General features: G+C 40.7%; 1 protein-coding gene across 2 annotated transcripts in view; it reads left to right on the top strand.

Moving 5' to 3' along the window:
- F13A1 (coagulation factor XIII A chain) overlaps positions 1 to 20,163 on the top strand; it is a 64,529-nt gene that overhangs the window by 40,401 nt on the left and 3,965 nt on the right. For both annotated transcript variants that reach the window (XM_035318799.1, XM_035318798.1), the window contains exons 8-14: positions 816 to 954; positions 7,739 to 7,842; positions 8,578 to 8,666; positions 10,328 to 10,481; positions 11,074 to 11,361; positions 15,268 to 15,428; positions 17,888 to 18,024. In XM_035318799.1, coding sequence (XP_035174690.1) covers positions 816 to 954; positions 7,739 to 7,842; positions 8,578 to 8,666; positions 10,328 to 10,481; positions 11,074 to 11,361; positions 15,268 to 15,428; positions 17,888 to 18,024 — 1,072 coding nt within the window. The remainder of the gene's footprint in view (positions 1 to 815; positions 955 to 7,738; positions 7,843 to 8,577; positions 8,667 to 10,327; positions 10,482 to 11,073; positions 11,362 to 15,267; positions 15,429 to 17,887; positions 18,025 to 20,163) is intronic.

A 20,163-nucleotide genomic window follows, 5' to 3' on the forward strand; every position in this document is an offset into this window, starting at 1 on the left:
CGTAGCTTTTCCACATACCCCAACTTTACCACTTGGCAACTGGGGAAAAGAGTCATCAGCTACTTTGTGATGATCTGAGATTTAGGGGTAGGAGACATTATTATTATTATTATTATTATTATCCTCCTTTTAAGATCTTCTGTAGGAAGGGACTGTTGATTCCAAAGTACTACAAAATACTATTACTTAGCAATCAATACAAATTCTGTAATGCATTCTGTTCAGACTCTAACTGACGTTTCATTTGCAAATAATGCAGCTTTTCCCCCTTGTTAACAATCAGTTTCTGCTTTATTCTTTGTATTCTCCAGATCCCTTCTGATAGCAGATGTCAAACAGGGAAACTCCAGGTCAGCCACAAGGAGACATTTTCAATTCATCTTCATTTTAGCACAGTCTTTCCTGATTCTCCTGGCTTACTGATACTGGGAGACCTAATGTATTCTGCATTTCTTGGAATCTCAAACTTATTTTTCTTCATACCACATTTGATCATGTAGTGGACCCATTACATCCAGATTGGCCCTGAAAAGCAGAGTGGTCAGTATGCAGGGCTATTTGAAAACAATTAGTAACTGGGTGCTTAAGTTATAGTGATTGTGTAACTACCTATCTTTGCTCATCATTTTGGGGTCAAATAAAATATTTAAAATATTCTATATAAAGGCAGATAGGAGGAATAATTTGTGTTGATTTGACTGAGTTTTCCTATTTTATTCCAGTTATTATTAATTTCTCTCTACCTCTCCTGTCATCCATGAGCACCGGATTTGCCCCTCAAATTTGTCCTCATTACATTTCTCTGTTTGCCACAGTTCTGAGGTGCTTGGGGATACCTGCAAGACTCATTACCAACTATTCTTCTGCCCATGACAACAATGCAAATTTACAATTGGACTTCTTTCTGGATGACGAAGGGCAAGTGGATGCCAAATTGACAAAAGACTCCATCTGGTGAGTTCTGGCAAATACCTTTAATATGTCGACCATACACATAGTAAAAAAAAAAAAAAAAAAAAAAAAAAGAGAGAGAGAGAGAAGAAATGTTTGTGGTTTATTTATTTCTCTTTTCATTAAAGACCATTGCTAGCTTACAGAAAATAGAATGAATGGACTGCTGATAGGCAGATGAATGTGAAGTGCTTGTCATATAAAGAGACAAGCCCTAGGGGATCTGTGAGATCTCTACTAATATTACCATTCAGTAGTGCACATTTAACCACACTGAAGGAGACCTGAAATGACTTTGTGCTCCTTAAGGCCAGGCTGGTCCTCAAAATGGAAAGAAGCACTTCCATCGGTCCTGAGCCAGCTACAAAGGGATACCTCAATGTCGATGGTAAAACACCCTTCTTGTTCTGCTTCCAATCAGTTGTCAAATTTGTAGGCTGTTTTTTACATTTTTACAAGTCAGTGCCACAAATGGGTACTTTTCCAAATAAATCCAGTTATTTAAATCCAAATTCAGTTGAAAAAGAAGCAAGCCAAGCTATCACACAAGTTACTGAAATGCTATTACCAGATTTGTGAAAAAGAAAACTCCCTGGGAACAAGAAATGGAATCTACATATAATTTTGGAGAAGACAGTCCTCTACCTTTCTCCTTAAACTCTTACTGTCTCTTGTCTGACAGGAGAAGCATAGCACATATTGATTATATGCTCTGTTCAGTAAAAACTATGTGAGGGTTATTGGGCCTCAAGCCTTTCCTCCTCAGAGTGAAGCAGTGAATGTGACCTCTGTATATATTGCTATATTCAGGAGATACTTGTCCTATTCAGTGTTAATATACTTGATTTGTGTCAATGATATCTTCACCTCATCAGCATAGCTGCTCATCAGCTTGTTTCATTAACAACTTAATCCCTGGAAGTCTTTATATTAAAACTGTAATAAATCCATTCTGTGGTGGATGAAATGACTGAACCTGTTGCTGTAACTAAGTAATTTCCATAATCTGTTACCAAATGCAATCTAAGGTTCATTTACATCTGTAGCCTATATCACGCCTTCACTGGAAATAGGGGAGACGGGAAGAGACCTCTGAAAGTCATCATGTCCAGTACTCTGCTCAAAGCAAGGTCTGCTAGAGCAGTTTGCTCAGGTCTATTTCCACCTGTTTTTTTTTTTTTATTATTATTTATTTATTTCCACCTGCAAGGATGGACACTCCACAACCTCTCTGGGCAACCCATGCCAGTGTTCAAATACTCACAGTTAAAATGTTTCCTTATGTTCAGACAAAATTTCCTGTGCATTACCTCTTGTCTTGTCTTTGGGGCCACTGAGAAGAGTCTGGTTGTGTCTTCCCTCCAGGCACCCTCTCTTTCTAATCAGTTATTTATACTTGATTAGAGCCGTATTATACCTGATTAGAAGGTCCAACTACCATTGAAACTTTCCATCTCCAGGCCAAACAGTCTCAGCCCTCTCAGCCTCTTCTGATGTACAACCTCTGGTGTATCAGCCATTCCTCTCAGTTTTCTGTATCTGCAAACTTGCTGAAGGTGCAGCTGGTCCCATAATCCAGGCCATTAATGAAGATGTCAAACAGTATTGGACCCAGAATTGACCCTAGTCACACAGCTAGTGACTAGCCCCAGGTGGATTTCATGTCACTGATTACAATCCTCTGAACCCAGCAGTTTTCAGTACACCTCATTGTCCACTTATCTAGTCTATACTTCAGTAGTTTGTCTACGAGAATGTTACAGAAAACAGTGCTAAAGACAAAACAAACAAACAAAAAATAACCAACAACTATTGCTTGGCCTCCCCTTGCCCATTCAGTCATTTTATCACAGAAGGCGGTCAGGTTGGTCAGACATGGCTTCCCCTTTGTAAATCCGTGCTGACTACTGCCAGTCATCGTGGCCTTAATATGTTTGAAAACATTTTCCAGAAGAATTTGCTCTATCACCTTCCTAGGGATCAAGGGGCTCATAAATCTGTAGTTCCCTTGATACCGCTGCTTCTCTTTCTTGAAGAAAAGAATGCTATTTGCTTTCTTAAGGTCCTCAGGAACCAATCCAATCACCAAGACCTTTCAAAGGCAAATATGAGTGGCCTCACAGTACCATCAGCCAGCTCCCTCAGAACTTGTGGGTTCATCGCATCAGGTCAATTGGACTTGTGTGTATCCACAGAATTTGTTTGAATATTCCCTAACTTGATTCTTTACTTTTTATAGTGAGGGTGATGTAGCAGTGGAACAGATTGCCCAGAGAGACTGTGGAGTTTACTTCTCTGGAGATATTCAAGACCTGCCTGAATCTTGAATATTCAAGATCCTGTGCAATATGCTTTAGGTGACCCTGCTTGAGTGGGTGGGGAAGGGAGGTGGACTTGTTGATCTCCAGAGGTCCTTCCAACCTTAACCATTCTGTGATCCTCCTCAACAGGTGGTAGAGTATCATTGCACCAGACCTTACACAGTGGGCTCAGATGCCTGTTATTCCTAAAGGCAAATCTTAGCAGTAACTAAGACAAAAAATGCATTGAGTACTTTGACTTTTCTTAGTCCACTGTCACCAGGTCTGCTACCTCATTCAACAGTGGACCCACATTTTATGTAGTCTTCCTTTTGTTACCAATATACTTGCCTTTCTTGTCCTTCACATCTGTTTGATTTGACATACTCTGATTTGTGCTTTGTCATTCCTAAACTTGTCTCTGCATGCTCAGATAGTGTTTCTACATGACTTTTGGGTAACTTGTCCCTCATTCTACTCATGAACTCTCTTTTTATGTTTATTTTGGACCACCTCCCAGGACTCATGCCACTTTTGGCTGATTTGCTGCACATGGGGGTGGACCATTCTTAAGCCTGGAAGAGGTGATCTTTGAAAACCAATGAGCTCTCCTGGACCCTTCTTCTATTCAGGACTGCCTCCCATGGTATTCTTCCAAGCAGGGCCCTAAACAGGCCAAAACCTGCTCTCTTGAAGTCCAGGGCTGTGGTCCTGCTGTCTGACTTGTTTATTCCTCTCAGGATCCTTAGGGGTTCCCAGCCTGCTAAGCTCCATCTGTGTGGCAGCAGGACCTCAGTATTTCTCATGGGGCTAGTCCTCCTATGGCTCACAGAGCTGTAAAGGAACGGTTAATCATCTAAAATCACCTCTGCCTAAAAATGTTGTGAAGCAAGATCCAATGACTGGATGCCTCACCATTCAGTCTGTATACACCCAGTAATGGATCACTGCCATGCTTCAGACTTTCACTATTTTACCTCCTCTTCTTCTCCCCTTCTCCTAACCTGATTAATGAAACAACTCTGACCCACTTCTGACACTTCCTTATACTTCCCTACCTCTCCTTTTCCTAGCTCTTTTCCAAGGCTTCTGAATTCAGTCCTATATTTTTCCATTCTTCTGGGGCAGGGACAGATCATCAAAAGTCATCCTTGTTCCACTGAAATCCACATGCAACTTCACACCAACATTTTGTCCTCCCATCCTCCATTTGCTTTTTTTTTTTTTTTTTTTCTGTGATTACTTTTTGAACTGCCTTGTTCATTCCTTTTTTATCCTCATGATGCATTTATTAGTACATGGTGCACATAACCCTTTGGGCATAATTTAATATATTACATATCTCTTTTAATTTCTCCTCTGTGTCCTTTCTCTTCATTACTCTGTAACACTCCATAGTTGTCCACATGCAGACTCTTGTACGGCTCATGTCTTAACCTTGATTTTATTTTTAATGTCTCTTTCACTTTTTTTTTTTATTATTATTTTTAAGAGGACAAGGTCAAAGGATTCATAATGATTTTTTTAATGGAGTTCTCACTTTTATTTATAATCTCTTGCAAACTGGAAACAAAGCTCCTTTTCTTTATTAATATATCATTTCTATTGCCTTGTACTGCTGAACCTGATCTGTCTTCAGGTTTTAAATACCCTCAGACTTCAGGAGCATTTGGAGCCAGAATTTTCAGTCCAATCCATCTCTGAGTGTGGGGCTCCCTCTGAATGCTATCTGACATTTATTTATTTTTATTAAAGAGCATTTTTTCCCTCAGGATAGGAAACAGTGACAACAACAAAACCCAAATACAGAATTACACAGACTTTGCAAAAAGTTATTTTTATAAAGTTGGCCGGATTTGGGCCCATCAGTACTGCCTCTGTCCCCTTACTTTGTTCTCCTTGTCTTCTTAATGATGATAGAAAGACACTTAAAGAATATTTCTCTTGGATGGAAATCAAGACTCACTCCTACTGTGGAGTTCAAGCAGACCAACATCAGTACCTCAGCAGAAACTTGCATGAAGTCACCCAGCCCCATGTGTATTCATCCATGTGCTGTAGAGAGAGCCTTTCTGAGACCTCTGCTTTCCCATTCATTTCCAACACACTTTTCTCTCAATGTCTATCTCAATCCCAATGCCCAAGCTTATTAGCTGATGAAAGGGCAGCAACTGTTTCCAGCATGTGGCTGCCTCATAAGCAATACCAAGTACCCTTCTTAAATTGTCTTCCAGGCATAAAACCCACTCGGTCATCTTTTATTAATTTCCCCATTGCTTTGTTTAGTCTATTCGTAATTATCTCTGTAAATATTTAATGGTCACTACATTGATCTGTATAGCCATTCTTGCTTTCTTTAATGTCTCAGGATTGCTGTAGAATACAAGAACTACAGGTTCAGTTTAACAAATTATGGCTTCAGAGCCAGATCCTCAGCTGTGCTCATTTCTGCCAAAGTGAATTTTCTGCTACATTTTGGAGAAGGACATATTCTCTTCATCCTCCTTTCTGTAATGTTGGTGCTTTACAAGCAATGCATTTCTGTCCATTCACATTCAATATCCTGATGTGTATTTGCTATTTGCATGGCAGCAGACCTAGAAGGATTGCTGTCCTGTTGTACTCAACACTACAACAATAGAAACCAGTGAGAAAGGCACTATCCCCTAGGGAGAATATAGAAAGATAAGATACTGCATTATCTAATTACAGAATTGAAGAAGAGTTGCTTTTTTTTTCCACAGTGTTATTCCCCACACCTCCCCTACCCCCCACCTTGATTTTATCATCTTTCCCTCCTGCCTGCTCTTCAGGTTATTCTTTTGCAGAACATAAAGCCAATGACACATCTAAGTTTGATTCAAAGTGAACCAGTGAGTGCTTTAGGGCAGGAGTTGTCTCTCTCACATGCTGGCATAACAGCTTTCAAAAACCCACCTACCATAAAGTGCATCCCCATCCTCTGGTAGCCCTCAGCTAAGCTCTGTGAGCATGATTCAGCATTGACTACTCTCAGCAGCATCAAAAATTCTCTGAGTGTGCGTCATTTTCCTTGAATAATTCCTTTTTCTGTAGTGGTGCTTCATTAACTCTCCTAACTGACAAGTTTTACCCTGATCCAAGCTTTCATTTCCACTTTGAAAAGTCTTGTTAGACAAGCTTCAGATCCTTCCCACTCTGCTTTGTGACTGATTTTCACCTATTATTAATGAAATGGTCAGAGATTAACAATCCCCATTTCTGTTGCTAATATCATTGCATGTACTAGGGGATGTATCAGCAGCTACACAGATGTAATTTTATTCATATCTGCTGTAGGATGTGTATAATTTGCAAGCAAAATTTCCCCTTTCTCTACTTCTTCATACTCTTCTCTTTTTTTATTATTATTTTTATTTTTTTTCTGCAGTAATGAAATTAAAACACTTTGCTGGCTTTACTGCAAGACCCTCTTTGTACATTGCATTTCTTCTTTGCTTGTGCTCTCCATTGAGCATGGGTAACATTGCAGGAAGAGAGTGACAAGATTTGTCTTGTCCATTTATCTTCGAAATATTCTGGGCAGACTGGGATGATGCTGTAGTGTGTTTTTTGTTTGTTTGTTTGTTTTTGTTTGTTTTCTTTTGCTGAGCATCCTATCAAATGAGGGCATTTATAGGCTGAGTGCATAGTTTAATCACTCTGATAAATTCACCATCCAGCAGTACTGTCGTGGTCTCTAAAGGCTTTTTAAACACCTGGTCCACGATGGTAATAGGTGGGTGATATGGAAAGCTGTGCATTCTAGGGGTGCCCTCTTTCATTGGTGTGAAAGTCTGGGAAGGCCTTATAAGAAATCCACAGTGAGTATAGTCTTATAAAGCCTGTGTGAGGTCTTTTTCTCAAACAACACAGAAACCAGTTGAGCATGTTTGTTATCAACCATGAAAACAAAGTTACACACTATACTGTTGAGTTGATCCTGAAATCTCTTCAGTGAAGGTACCAAAGTTTCAGTCTTACTAGTTATAAAGCAGACCAAGCTTCAATGGCCTGAAGAAGATTCAAAGCGTGATATGGAGAGCAGGTTGAAGTGGAGGTGGCCTCCACTGACCGAAAAGATTATAGCTATCTTGCAGCTCCATTTTTAGGGACATCTGGCTGGAAAGAGATTGTAATGTGTGTAATTCTTCATATACCCCAACAATCTCTAAGTACTGGAATCTTTTCTCAGAGATACATGGCATTCAGCACACAATAGAAGAATAAAAAGTCTTCTTCAACTCGCAGTCAAGGATCTATAATGAAGGATTTGGGGCTTCATATTTTAACTGAGAGATCTCAAACTGTTAGACTTAAAAATATATTCATTTAAAATAACAGACTTTTTCATATCTGGATTGGCACATGTTGCTATTGAAGCAATGGCAGATCATAAAGACACAGGTTTATTTTGGTGTTTATGCTTCTTTCAAAGAATTTAATATGCTGGTCTCATCTCTTCTAAGGAACTATCATTGCTGGAATGAAGCTTGGATGACCAGACCTGATCTTCCTGTTGGTTTTGGAGGCTGGCAGGCTGTTGATGGGACACCGCAAGAAACCAGCGATGGTAATATTGCTTGAAGTCCTCCTTAGCACTCTTTCCAACACTTGGGTTCTTTGTGGCAAATGATGAGGTGACAATAGCTTACCCAGTGCCAGCATGTGGCCAGTGACAAACTTTTAACCAGATAACCACACTCAGGTTCACTCAGTGTTTTCTTCTGCACTGTTTTGAGCTCTAAAATAGATCTGTCCTTATTATAACACTGCTTGTGACACACACGCATTAAATCTTGCATGAGAAGGGTCCTGCTTTGTACAGAAGAGATGTAGTTCCATTGCTGAAAGATGGCTTTCAAATTTTTAGAGAACTTATACAGGAGCCTGATCAAATGAGTTCTCTTTCATTATCTATCAGACAGTTTCTGCATCCCATGTTAAACTGCCTTAGCAGGCTGTGCTAAGGCAGGCTGTGCTCTCCCCAAATTTTATTTTGGTTATTTTGCTATAACCAAAACCAGCTTTAACTTCATTTCAAGTACTTGAAACTTACAGTGGGCTTCACAATGTCACTAAGGTACCAAGTCATTATATAGTTTCATACTTAAGTCTGTGTTGTTTAGAGGGCTGGCAACAGAAATGAAGCTTTTCACTTCTTGGTCAGGAATTCCAGTAAACTATTGAAAGGGTTCACCAAAACCCAAGGATTCTTTTTCTTTGAGAAAGAAAACTTGACAAAGATATTTGACTTTTTTTTTTAATTATAAAAGTAACTTTCACTTTATCTTTCTTCCCCCCACAGGTATGTACAGGTGTGGCCCAGCTTCAGTTCAAGCCATTAAACATGGTCATGTTTGCTTCCAATTTGATGCTCCTTTTGTCTTTGCTGAGGTACATACTTGAAAATTTTTAGTTCATTGAGGGGTATCAGTGGGACCATAGGTGAGACAGAAGATAGGGCTGCACTGCAATTTGTGGATTGAGAAGTTATTAGATATATGCACCATGTTTAAAACAAATCTCATAGTTATATTTTTACATGCAGGCCAGTAGGTGTGATATGGCTCTAATGAATGACAGAGATCTCTCTAATCTCTGCTCACCAATGTAGTAAGCAGAAAAAGCTGTTCCAATCAAATTTCAGGCTGTGGTCTACTATCCTTACAAGATTCCAAATATGCTGGGAAATGAGTCACTAGCTCTAGCTACTGTGGTGGTTTTACCGTGCTAGGCAGTTGAACACCACAACCGCTCTCTCGCTCCCCCTCCTCAGATAAGGAGGGGAAGAAGTAAAGGAAAGAACAACTCACGGGTTGAGATAAGGATGATTTAATTAAAGAGGGGAAAAAAAAAATATATATATATATAATTAAGGAAATATTATTATTAATTAAACAATTCAACTAAAGGGAAAAAAAAGGGAAAGGGGAAGAGGAAGGGGGAAAGGGAATAACAAAACAAAACAAGTAAAGGTTATGTGGAAGTGCAGAGGAAAGAAATTACTCTCTACTTCCCACAAATGAGCGATGCTTGACCACGTCCTTGAAGCAGGGCCTCAACACACGTAGCCGGTGTTCGGGAGGAGGACAGACGTTTTTGCAACGAGAGCCCACCCCTCCCCTCTTCTTCCTTTTTCCACCTTTTATTGCTGAGTGTGACATCATATGGTATGGAATATCCCTTTGGTTGGTTTAGGTCAGCTGCCCTGCTGATGTTTCTTTCTCACTTTTTGCCCACCCCCTAGGAGGGTCAGAGAGAGTCCTGATGCTGTGCCAGCACTTCTCAGCAGCAGACACAACACTGGTGTGATACCACTGCTGTTCTAGCTACAAGTGCAGAGTGCAGCACTGTATGGGCTGCTGCAGGGAAAGTTAACATCCCAGCCAGACCCAGTACAGCTACTCATCTTCATCCCTTGGGAGTTGTGACCTCCTTCTCAGGCTTGCCAGAAAACCTGGTTATGTTAAGGCTTCCTTGCTTATTTCAGTCAAAATGTGGTGAGTTTAAAGAGGTCCTTGTTCACCACATTCCTTTTGGCTGCAGTGTGTCAGGGAGTGGTCACATGGGCAATTTGGTAGATCTGAGAAGGGTGTATTTCCATGAGCAGTGAGAGAGCCTGGCCTGGTGTTTTAACCTCTTGCACCACCAGAGCTGGTGTGCCCAGAACTGCAACAGATGTAGAGTAAGTCTCTCTCTAACTGAATTGTATATAGTTTTGGACAGAAGAGAATAAGGATATTTTATCTATGAAAAGGATATTTTATCTATGAACTGTTCCCCGCTGGCATAAAGCTTTTTGATGCAAGGAATATGTAATCATGATTCCCAAGTCCAAATGGTATCTCTGCAGCCTACTCAGGTCTACACAGGCTATTGTTCTGGAGTTGTAAATACTAAAATGCATCTAGTCATTATCATAGCATATGTCTGATTTTAAACATGGGATTTAAGTGTGAATAATTAGTGGGACTTCAGGTTGATATTTAATGGTTTTGGTGGTTTTGCTTTCTATACTTCCATGCATCTCAATCCTTTTTGGTTTAATTTTGTAGGTGAATAGTGATGTTGTTTACTCAAGAAGGGAAAAAAGTGGAGCCCAAATTATAGAAAAAATTGACACGACCCATATTGGGAAGTTGATTGTGACCAAAGGAGTCGGGAGTGATGAAATGGTAGAGATTACTGAGGAGTACAAGTTCCAAGAAGGTAACTTGAAATGGGGTGGGACCATAACAACAGAGATTTACCTCAATTAGATGTAACTGTAAATTTACAGACCCCTGACACTGAGGTTGCTGCATGGAAAGCTGCTGACTTGCCCTCTGGAACTCTTTTTTTTTTTTTTTCTAGCTCCACCCTAGCAACACTGCAGATGCATTGATAAGAGCACAAACTTTGTTTGCTAGTCAGAAATGCTTCAGACTGAGTAAGCTGTAGTGAAAACAAAGGGCAATCATGAAGTAACTTGAAGCATACAAAACAATTCAAGGCTTTCTGTACAGCTGTTTATACATTTCTTACTCAGGCTTGAGACAGAAAAGGTCAGATGTTTGCATGGAGTAAATCTGTCTAGTTCCATTATTGTCAGTTAAGCAGTTCCTTGGATATAGCTTGAATCTTCAAGACCCATCTCACTTGGAAGTTGTGAAGTTCTCCTAGTACTAACTTTACCACAAGAACATTCACTGTCCTCATCCATTCATTTCAACCATCAAAAGGTGTGGGAAATGAATCCTTGTGAGTGGACTAATGCACTACTCCAGCTTCTCTTCTTAATTTGGTTTTCTTTTGTTTCTAGGCTCAGAGGAGGAAAGACTGGCTCTGGAGACCGCTGTTATGTATGGTGTTAAAAAGCAAAGTACCCAAGATGCCATGTATCAGCCACAGAAGGATGTTGAGATGGACTTCCAAGTGCAAAAGGCAGTCCTTGGCAGTGACTTTAAAGTCACTATAACGTTCAGGAACAAGAGCCGCAACTTCTACACTGCTACTACATACCTTTCAGGCAACATAGTGTTTTATACAGGAGTCACAAAGAATGAATTCAAGAAGCATTCTTTCAGTGTGAAACTGGAACCCCTTATGTGTAAGACACACATAGTTGTTTTCAAATCTGCTAGTTTTATTCATCTATGTCACTGTCACCAGTGCCTCTCTATCCATGGATAGAACCAATTCTAGTAGCTAGGGGTAGGATACATTATTGGGTATCAGGAAGCCCTGCTTCCAGCTCTGGCCCTGATAGCAGGGTCATTTAGAGGTGAGGCTGTTTTCTTCAGGCTGTTGCTCCTTGCATAATGCTCTCCTATACTGAGCTGCATGTCTAAGTTTTTCCAAGTGTCCATGTGGCTCTGGAGGACAGGGTTATTCAGGATTTGTATATTTACAGCAATTTAAAATGTGTATCTGTAACTAGATTGTGCCACTATACATCATATCAGGGGTATTTGTCAGCTGCACATGCAACCTGAAGTTAGGTGAGTTCTTGCCATATGCAGCATTTGCTTTTCCCAGTGCCCTCTGGAATGTGGAAGGGAGATCTTGCCTCCTTCTTCTCATGGTAAAAACAGTTCCTGGCAGCCTGGCTCACATGGCTTAGGGCAGGAGTTTGCACTGCTTAAAGTAGGGAAGAGGGATGTTCTGCTTTTTTATTTTGGATGTAACCAACCTATTTCATGGCAGTGATGGCAGCCCCATTTGGAAAACAGTAAGTGCTGAGGATCTGCTGTTCTCCAGAACTATGGAGCAGGCTGGTGTCAGAGCCCTGACTTCTCCAGCAGCAAGTGATTGACTATCACTTGTTCCTCTGACAGGCCTGTGCTATTGGGTCAGTGCCTCCAGCTCAGCAAAATTAATAAAAGCATGCCCTTAAGCAAGCTAACTGAGAGGCTTAGAATCCTCCATTTGAGTTCCCTACTGAAAAAGTCAAGAGCAATTATTTTGCCTTCTTGATGCTGCTGCTGGGCAAAAGCAATCTCTGCTGAGCACAGCAGGAGTAGCAGAACATCAGGAGCCCATAGGGTAGTCCACCTGGTCTGGATTTGGTGCTGGATCACATCATCTCTTGCTGACCTCTGAGGTTCCTCACCTGTCCTGTCTAACTGTCCAAGCTCAGGAGGCTCTGTGAGTCCTCTCACCTCAGAGAGGCCCAGTTTCATCTCAGTGAGAAGCCTCTGAGGAATCATGGTTCCCCACTTTTCCCCTCTGCTTTCTCCCTCACTTTAAGTGTTTTCTAAAATTGCACGTTTTGATTTGGAGTTGATTAATCTTCATAAGCTAGGTCTCCACTTATAGGGATCTGCAGGTGAAGGTTAATAAAAACTCCACCTCCAGTCTACCTCAAAGCTCTGACTGCTGCTTGCTGTCAAGTTCTTTATAACTCCTCCAACTCACTTGCAAGTAGTTTGGAAATGGGCTGTCTTTATGTTGCATTGAGTAGTTCCACCACAACTTATGAAAACAGTGTGGGGTTTGATATTGACATGCATCAGTTATTAAATATTTGTTTTGAAATACTGCAAAACTTTTGGAGACATGATTAAACACAGTAAAAAGATCAATTTTAACTGCTTAGTCTAAAATCTGTACCATTTATATGTGGGGAGAATTCAGCCATACTGTAGAAGATGTATAAATACCTACTACACCTTCTGTGTCTGCTTTGTGCTTGGTTCTGGGACTTACACTAAAGTGCTCTTGCACTAAAGGTCTCTGTAAGCTATTATCACCTAAAATACAACTTCTGTAGTGTGTTGAGGTTCATCTGTCTCCTCTGTGCAAGAAGTGAAATGAATAGGTGATATTTTAAGCATCACTGAATCTCATAATTAATTTTTTCTAAGTAAATGGTTTCTGAAAAGCTTATTGAATCTGTGCTGTATACTCTAAATTGACCGATAGTGAGTGAACACAGACCAGAGAGATGCACCTGAGAGACTAGGACATTACTTTTGTTTTTATTTTTATTTTGTATGTATAGAGAAGTGTGTCCCCATCACTGTCTCTGGCCAATGTGACGTTTTAAGGTATTAAACCGTCTTTCCACCATCTTTCAAAGTGAAAATTAACACATAGCTGAACTACAGTCATCAACTTGCACAGCACTTTGTCCAGCAACAGGACAGAAAAATCCCTCACAAGTTGTCTCTGAAGGTGGTACATAAAACTCGAACATGTATTCTTTTGCATTTGCCTTGGAAAGGAGCATGCAGGCAGGAATCATGTCAGAGTAGATGGGCAGTGTGAAGGGAGGCAGCGTGATCATTTGCAGCTGTGTGAGAACAGTCTGTCAGAGGTGTTGTGGTAGGATACCTCCTGAGGCACTCAAGCAGAATTTGTAGGCTTCATTCATGGCACTAAGGGTAAATGAATCTGGAGGTATCAAACTATTACAATATAATAAAGAAGTGTCAAAGGCATTCTTCCAGACTGTGCTACTGAAAGAATGAAGCAAACTAAGTTTTCAAACAGGAAGTGAATGCACAATTTTCAGAATAATGATTAAAGAAACTGTGTGGGTTGAAAATATCTTTGAGGATTTGAATAGCTTAAACTTTCCAGTGCCTTCAAAGGTGCTCTCATATCTATTCAGTTATATTTAGTTTTCTCTGGTTTTTGAGAGGCTGTAAGGCAGCTTGGTGTTGTGTCTCCCCTGGCTTTCCCAGGTGCAATGAGTGGTACTGGCAACTTACCAACACAGCGAGTGCTAGAGAAATTGAAATCTATTTTTTTTTTTTTTTTCCCTGCAATGATTAAATTTAAACAGAAAAATTTCTTTCCTTCCACTGTAAGGTAAATTCCACTTAGATTGTAACTAAGTTATTTATTTATTTACACGGATGAAAAATACCTTGCCTCATTTATAATTTATGATTTGTGGCATTATGGGAAATTCTTTTAAAAGAGATACAGAGTGATAGGGAGGGAGAGGGAGTACATCAAGCAAATTTAAGGCTGGCCTGGTAAATCCAGGTCAGGTAGTTACCTAGGGAATAGCTTTGAAACCAAATCAAGGAACTGTTTTTAATGTGAGTGGATCAAGAGTGAAAAGGGGTGAATGTGATTTACCCAACTGAGTTCAATTATCTCAGTGTGTACAGTGTATGTCACAAATACAATACAAATAACAGATAACAGTAATAATCATAGTTAATAGATGAGAGATCTTGATATGTTTACTAGGGTTATAATGATTGTTTATAGAGGCAAGAGCTCCAGATCTATATATTCTGCCTGGTCACTTAGTTAGCAGATCTGCTTCTTTGCATCACATTCTCACACCATTCTTGGCCTGGGAATTGCAGTTCAATATGGTTAAAATTAATGATTCCCTGCATCTCAACCATCTAGCCCAGGGGGACTTGTTCCTTCCAATAATTATTGTCAGGGAGCACATGAGAGCTCTCTGGAGGGCGTGCTGGTGACAGAAGGCCCTGCCTGCTAAATGTTGCAGGCAAGCCCAGTGTAGGACAAAGGTCCAGACATCCTGGAGAGCTAGGTAGTCTCCCAGGTAGTCCACACATCCCTAAATGGCTGCTCTGGTGATATTCCTGGTGGCACCTCTCTGCAGGGAAGAGAGACAGAGAAAGTACAGGAATAAAATGAAAAAACAAAAATGTACAAGGGCAGCACTCAAAAACTGGTTTAGACCTTTGTGTCCAGCAGCTAATTATTGCCAGTGTTGCTTCTCACTTATTTTATGGTAGTGCCTGGGAACCTTCCAAAGTGGCCTGGGCCTGCGGTGGCAGGCAATGGGCAGAGGCTGTACACAACCCAGCCACTGCCTCGGGGAGCAGCCTAATTGCAAAGAGAACAAAACAAGAGAGGGAATGGTGAGGTAAAGAAATGAAGGTAGTTTGGGCAAGAGAAGAAAAGTCCTTCTTTGGTGCTGGACAACCTTTCTCTGAGATACTCATGTAACTGCCATGAGAGGAGGAGCAATTAGCCATTAGATTGCTTCAGATGCATTTTTTCTTTTCTTTTTCTCCTCTAGCTAGTGCTTTCGATGTTATCATCACATCAAGCGAGTACCTCAGTGACCTGCTGGACCAAGCCTCCTTTCATTTCTTTGTGACAGCACGGATCAATGAAACAGGGAAGATCCTGGCCGCCCAGAAGGCAACGGTCCTGGAAATTCCTTCCCTGCAGATCAAGGTATCTCATGGCTGTGGTGGAGGGGACTGGCCACCATGCTGTGCATGGGCTGTTGGTTGGCTTCCGTGTGTGTGCACGTTAGACTTTCAGTTACCAGCTGGAGTGTATGAGGGCGTATATATATGTTAGCCTGAGTAGCCTACATTAAAGACCAAGGCTGACAGTGTCACCTATAATAGATAGCTAAAGTAACCTCAGTGAAGGAAGGAAGGGAAAAGATCTGAGACAGCTGGAGGAACTCAAAGCGTGAAAGAGAGATTACTCAGTCAAGTCACTCAAGTCTTTGACAACTTCAAAAGTCTGTTCTATTTAAAGCAATGCAGCACAAAGACCTCTTGCTGAAAAAAATGAAGGACAGTACTGCTAAGGCTTGTGAAGGTTTTGTGGAAGTTTCCTCCAAACTTGGATGCATAACATATGTATGGGATGATACTTTCAGGATATTCCTTTCTGCTACTCTGTAAATGCACTGTCAGTGGAATTTCAAGTATTTCTGCAGTTAGTGGCATGGTACCTCTGAAATTATAGAAGTGTGGTAATTCTGATAGGACAAGGACCCTGTGTTGTATGGCAAAGACTGCAAAAAGTCAGGCTGAGTTCTCAGTTTGTAACTGGGCATCCAAATAAAATGCCTCATTTTCAAAAGTGCTGAGCCTTCATCTGCTTTGAATGGTGTCATTTGGATCAGGGTTTTTCCTGATACTAACAAAAAATAATATCAGAACACCTGTTTGAGAAACTTTATATAAACATGAATGCAGCTCCCTAAAACTCAAGACCTTGAACAGAATCTAAGCTTGTACAGCTTTTGTCTCCCATATCTTTATTTGAACCAGTGTTCATGTTTCCATATAATAAGATATATAGTAATATGAAACAGCAGCCTTCAGCAGAAAAAAAGCTTTTTAAAGAATGTAGGTCAAAACTACAGTGAAGTTTGAAAAAAAAAAATGCTGTTTCTTGGTCTGCAGAAATGATCTGATCAGGTTATTGGTATTTTCAATACAAGTTTTCATTTAACTGAGCATTCCAGGAAGGAGGTAAACAAGATAGATAAAGGCTATCTTCAATACCCATCTTCAATAACCAAATGTTAAAAGTAGAGAGTTCTTTCAATTAATTATGTAAACAGAACATCTTATACAGGATCCCCAGTTTCAGCTTCAGAACAGTTTATCCTCCCTGCTTTTATGAAGAAAGAATGCTTAGTATATGCAATAACCATGTCTTCTAGTAAAACTGTTTCTTCTCTGCTTATGCTGTGTAAATATAATCTGAAATTTTAATAGATGGATTTTTTTAAGCATGCTTGTGTGTGCATGTATGTATACTTATGTATTTGTATAGGAAACTTTGCTTTACTGCTTTTTAAAGAAATCTGAGGAAACTATCTTCCTAGGTTTCTTGTCAGATTTCTTCATTGGGCATGTTTGTCAGATTGGAGTTCTTAATGTGAAAGCAAGGGAGAAGAATGAAAAGCGTATTTCCTCTCATGTCTTCAGATACAGCTTTGATCTTTCTCTGGTGGTCTGAAGAGATTGTCAGAGTTAGCAGTTGAGGAAATTACACCTTATTATAGCTTAGCTTGACATTAGGTTACAAAAATAAGCTCGGCAAATACAGGTCATGCTCTCAGTTGCATATGTGGGAATTCAGGATGATTTTGAATCCATCCCATGTATCAGTGATCTTCACATATCTAAATGGGCAATTGAAATCAGGAGGATATAAGGCCCCTAAAGGGCTAGAACTTCTGAATATACCAGTTCTGTTTGAAATTCACATGGCTAAAAGTTACTGAGAGCTTAGTTGTGAGTGTCTCATCTGTTGCTCCGGTCAATATATTGTTTTTTGTCATGGAGCGATCCCTTGGACCAGAGCCTTTCCAACTTTTTGCAACTGTGAGACTCTGTAAATATTTGCAGGAGAGCTGCAGAACCCAGGATAGTGCTTTAATTTGATTGCAAAGATACTTCTTTACCTTAGCTACCTTTCTCAAGGCCCTTTAAAGTCTTTCGTGGAGCAGCTGGGATCTGCCAGCCATAAGATGAAAACCCCTGCCTGAGCCATGCACTTTAGGGCTGGCAAAGGGCCTGGGGAGGGGTAAGAATAAGGGAGAGAGGCCCTGCTCAGCCAGCCTCTCCCTCAGTTGAACCCTCAGCTCCAGGACTCTGCAAGCAGATTTGTGTTTTTCCTCTGGAAACAAGAGCTTGCCCCTTGACCTGTCACGTGCCTTGCAGGGAAATTGCAATGGGTAGGAACATCTGTAGTGGTAGAGCCTATGGGCCCATCCAATTTTCTTCTAACTAGACTTTCTCTGCCTCATGGTGTTTTGCTACATGCTTCATTCCCCCTCCTTTTTTTCCTTGCAGGTACTGTGTATTTAACCCTACTTATTTCACCATGGGGCATTTTATTATTATCAGCTTGTGGAGCTTTATCCTTCCCTTTTTGTGCAGACTCAAGGTGAGATGGTAGCTGATAAAGAAATGTCTGTGATTGTGGAGTTCACCAATCCACTGAAACAAACCCTGGAGGATGTCACTCTTCGCCTTGAGGGACCCGGAGTGCTGAAGACAATTAAAAAGGAGTTCAGGTAGGGAAGCAAGCACAACTGGCTGGGAGTTCATCACCTTCTTGCTCATAGGAGACAGGTTACAAGAGACACTTAACTAATGCAGTGCTGAGTAATGCAGACACTCTCCTTACTTTAAAATTCAATACAAAGGGGAGCCATAGGTCTCAACAGTCAGAAGGGGTCAAGTTCTCCCTTGTGCAATGGAGGGCAGTGATAACATTTCATCTGTTCAGTACCAGTTTTGGAGAGCAGTGTCGTGGTTGTGGGTAGCTGCTAATGCAGACAGAGTTTACTTTTTCACTGTATTACATAATTTTTAGTGCTTGACAATAGCACCTATGAGCTGCTAACACAGAAAGAAAGACAGATTTATCCTACACATGAAGCGTTTACTACCACTCACTCAGTATGTGTAAATCAAGTCCAGTGCTACTTTTCAAATAGGGCTTTTCTTCACTCGTGTTAATCATGATTATAAAAGATGTTCAGGTACCTCAGATGATCTTTTCAAGCTTATGTCAAGACACAAAATGTGTGTTGGATAGAGAGGAGTTTGCTGGGATAGCTGTAGCAGCTCTGCAAACACTTTTCCCCAAGCCTGAGGAAAAGGAACGTCTTTCAGCTGCCTTCATTATACACAGTTGCACTTCATGCTGACAAAGGGGTACTCCTATGATGAACAAGTAGTTCTCTGTACCCTCTTTCCATTTAAGTTCAGTGTTATAAGCTTGGCATTAGCCAGTTCCAGGATGTATAACTGGGATCGTTGGAAAATTTTGTAGCCATTGTTTATTCTATGACAGCCGAAGTGATGCTATCTATCATTACCTGGGCTGATGGTCCCCAGGTGTGTGCAAAAGGAGTTTGAAAAATTGCCTGTGCTTCAGCAGCTGCATAATTTGTCAGTATTATCTGCAGCCAGTAGGGGAGGTCTGAGCCTGATGGCACCTGGGCCAGGAATAAAGAGATCAAAACCAGCCTCCAGAGTGGAGCTGGACAGAAAAATGACTGTGGAAGGACATCATACTGCGCTTGCTTTGTGCACGTGGTATGTCACAGATGCTGCTGAACATGACTCAGCACGGTCCACCTGAGTTACACAAGTTGCAGCAGTAGTCCTCATTGTTGCCCAGATGTGCCAGCCTCCCCTCTTGTTCTGCATCCTTCTTGTTTCAAAAGATGCAGTGGGCGGTTCTCACCTTCAAGGATGCAGGAACTGTCAGGTGTATCAAAGGCACAGGAGTTAGGGAGAAACATGACTCATGGAACAGACGTCATTTTCCCTCAAGTCACCATGTTTTCCCCTTTGCAGTAGTGCCCTTGGCATCATTTAAAATGGAAATGGATCAGCTAAGTCATTTTAAAATCTGTGATTTAACTTCTCTGAGATGAATGAAGGCTGCAGGTTATACACACAGAGGACAGAACAGGGGGCAGTTGTAGTTTATTTAAATAATAATCACATTTGCCTCCATGCATTCAGAGTGATAAATGGCTCCGGTGTGTGATGGCTCAGCATATTACACAGAACCATTCATCACCGAATTCTCTCCCAGGAAAATCAGATTAGGGTGGCTTTGCTACACTTGCAAAGAGAATTAAACCTATTCTAGGCTTTTCCCTTCTACTTCTGCATCTGTCAGGGACTGTCATATATGGGATGTACCTTTTGCAATTGTTTGTGGGTATGAGACTCTTGACTTCACTGTATTTTTAAAGTAGCTCTTCTATATCATATGGATGACTACGCAAAATAAGGATGTGTGATCCAGCTGATACAACTTTATTCTGGGAATTAAGTGGATTGGGGGCTTCTGCCTTGACTATTTACAAGGACTGTATATATAGTGATATTTAGCTATCAGCTGGAGACAGATGAAGAACACAACTTACAGAAAAGCCTGTGGCAGCAGCAGTCTCTACATGGGGCATAGTCTTTACATGACAGATGAGAATTAACCAGGCAGTGATGGATATCATTAAAAGGATTTTAGCCAAGCAAGCATTCACAATAGATTGTAAGTCACTTTGAGTGTTTCTACATATCAGAACTCAGCTAGTATTAGTATGTGTAGAGAGAAGCAAGTTGTTTTATAAGTAGGACAGTAGAGAAATGGGAAAGGTAGGATTTGTTTCCTAGCACAGCTGTTGTCTTCC

The sequence above is a fragment of the Oxyura jamaicensis genome, chromosome 2, assembly GCF_011077185.1.
Source record: "Oxyura jamaicensis isolate SHBP4307 breed ruddy duck chromosome 2, BPBGC_Ojam_1.0, whole genome shotgun sequence".
Taxonomy (NCBI): Eukaryota; Metazoa; Chordata; class Aves; order Anseriformes; family Anatidae; genus Oxyura; species Oxyura jamaicensis.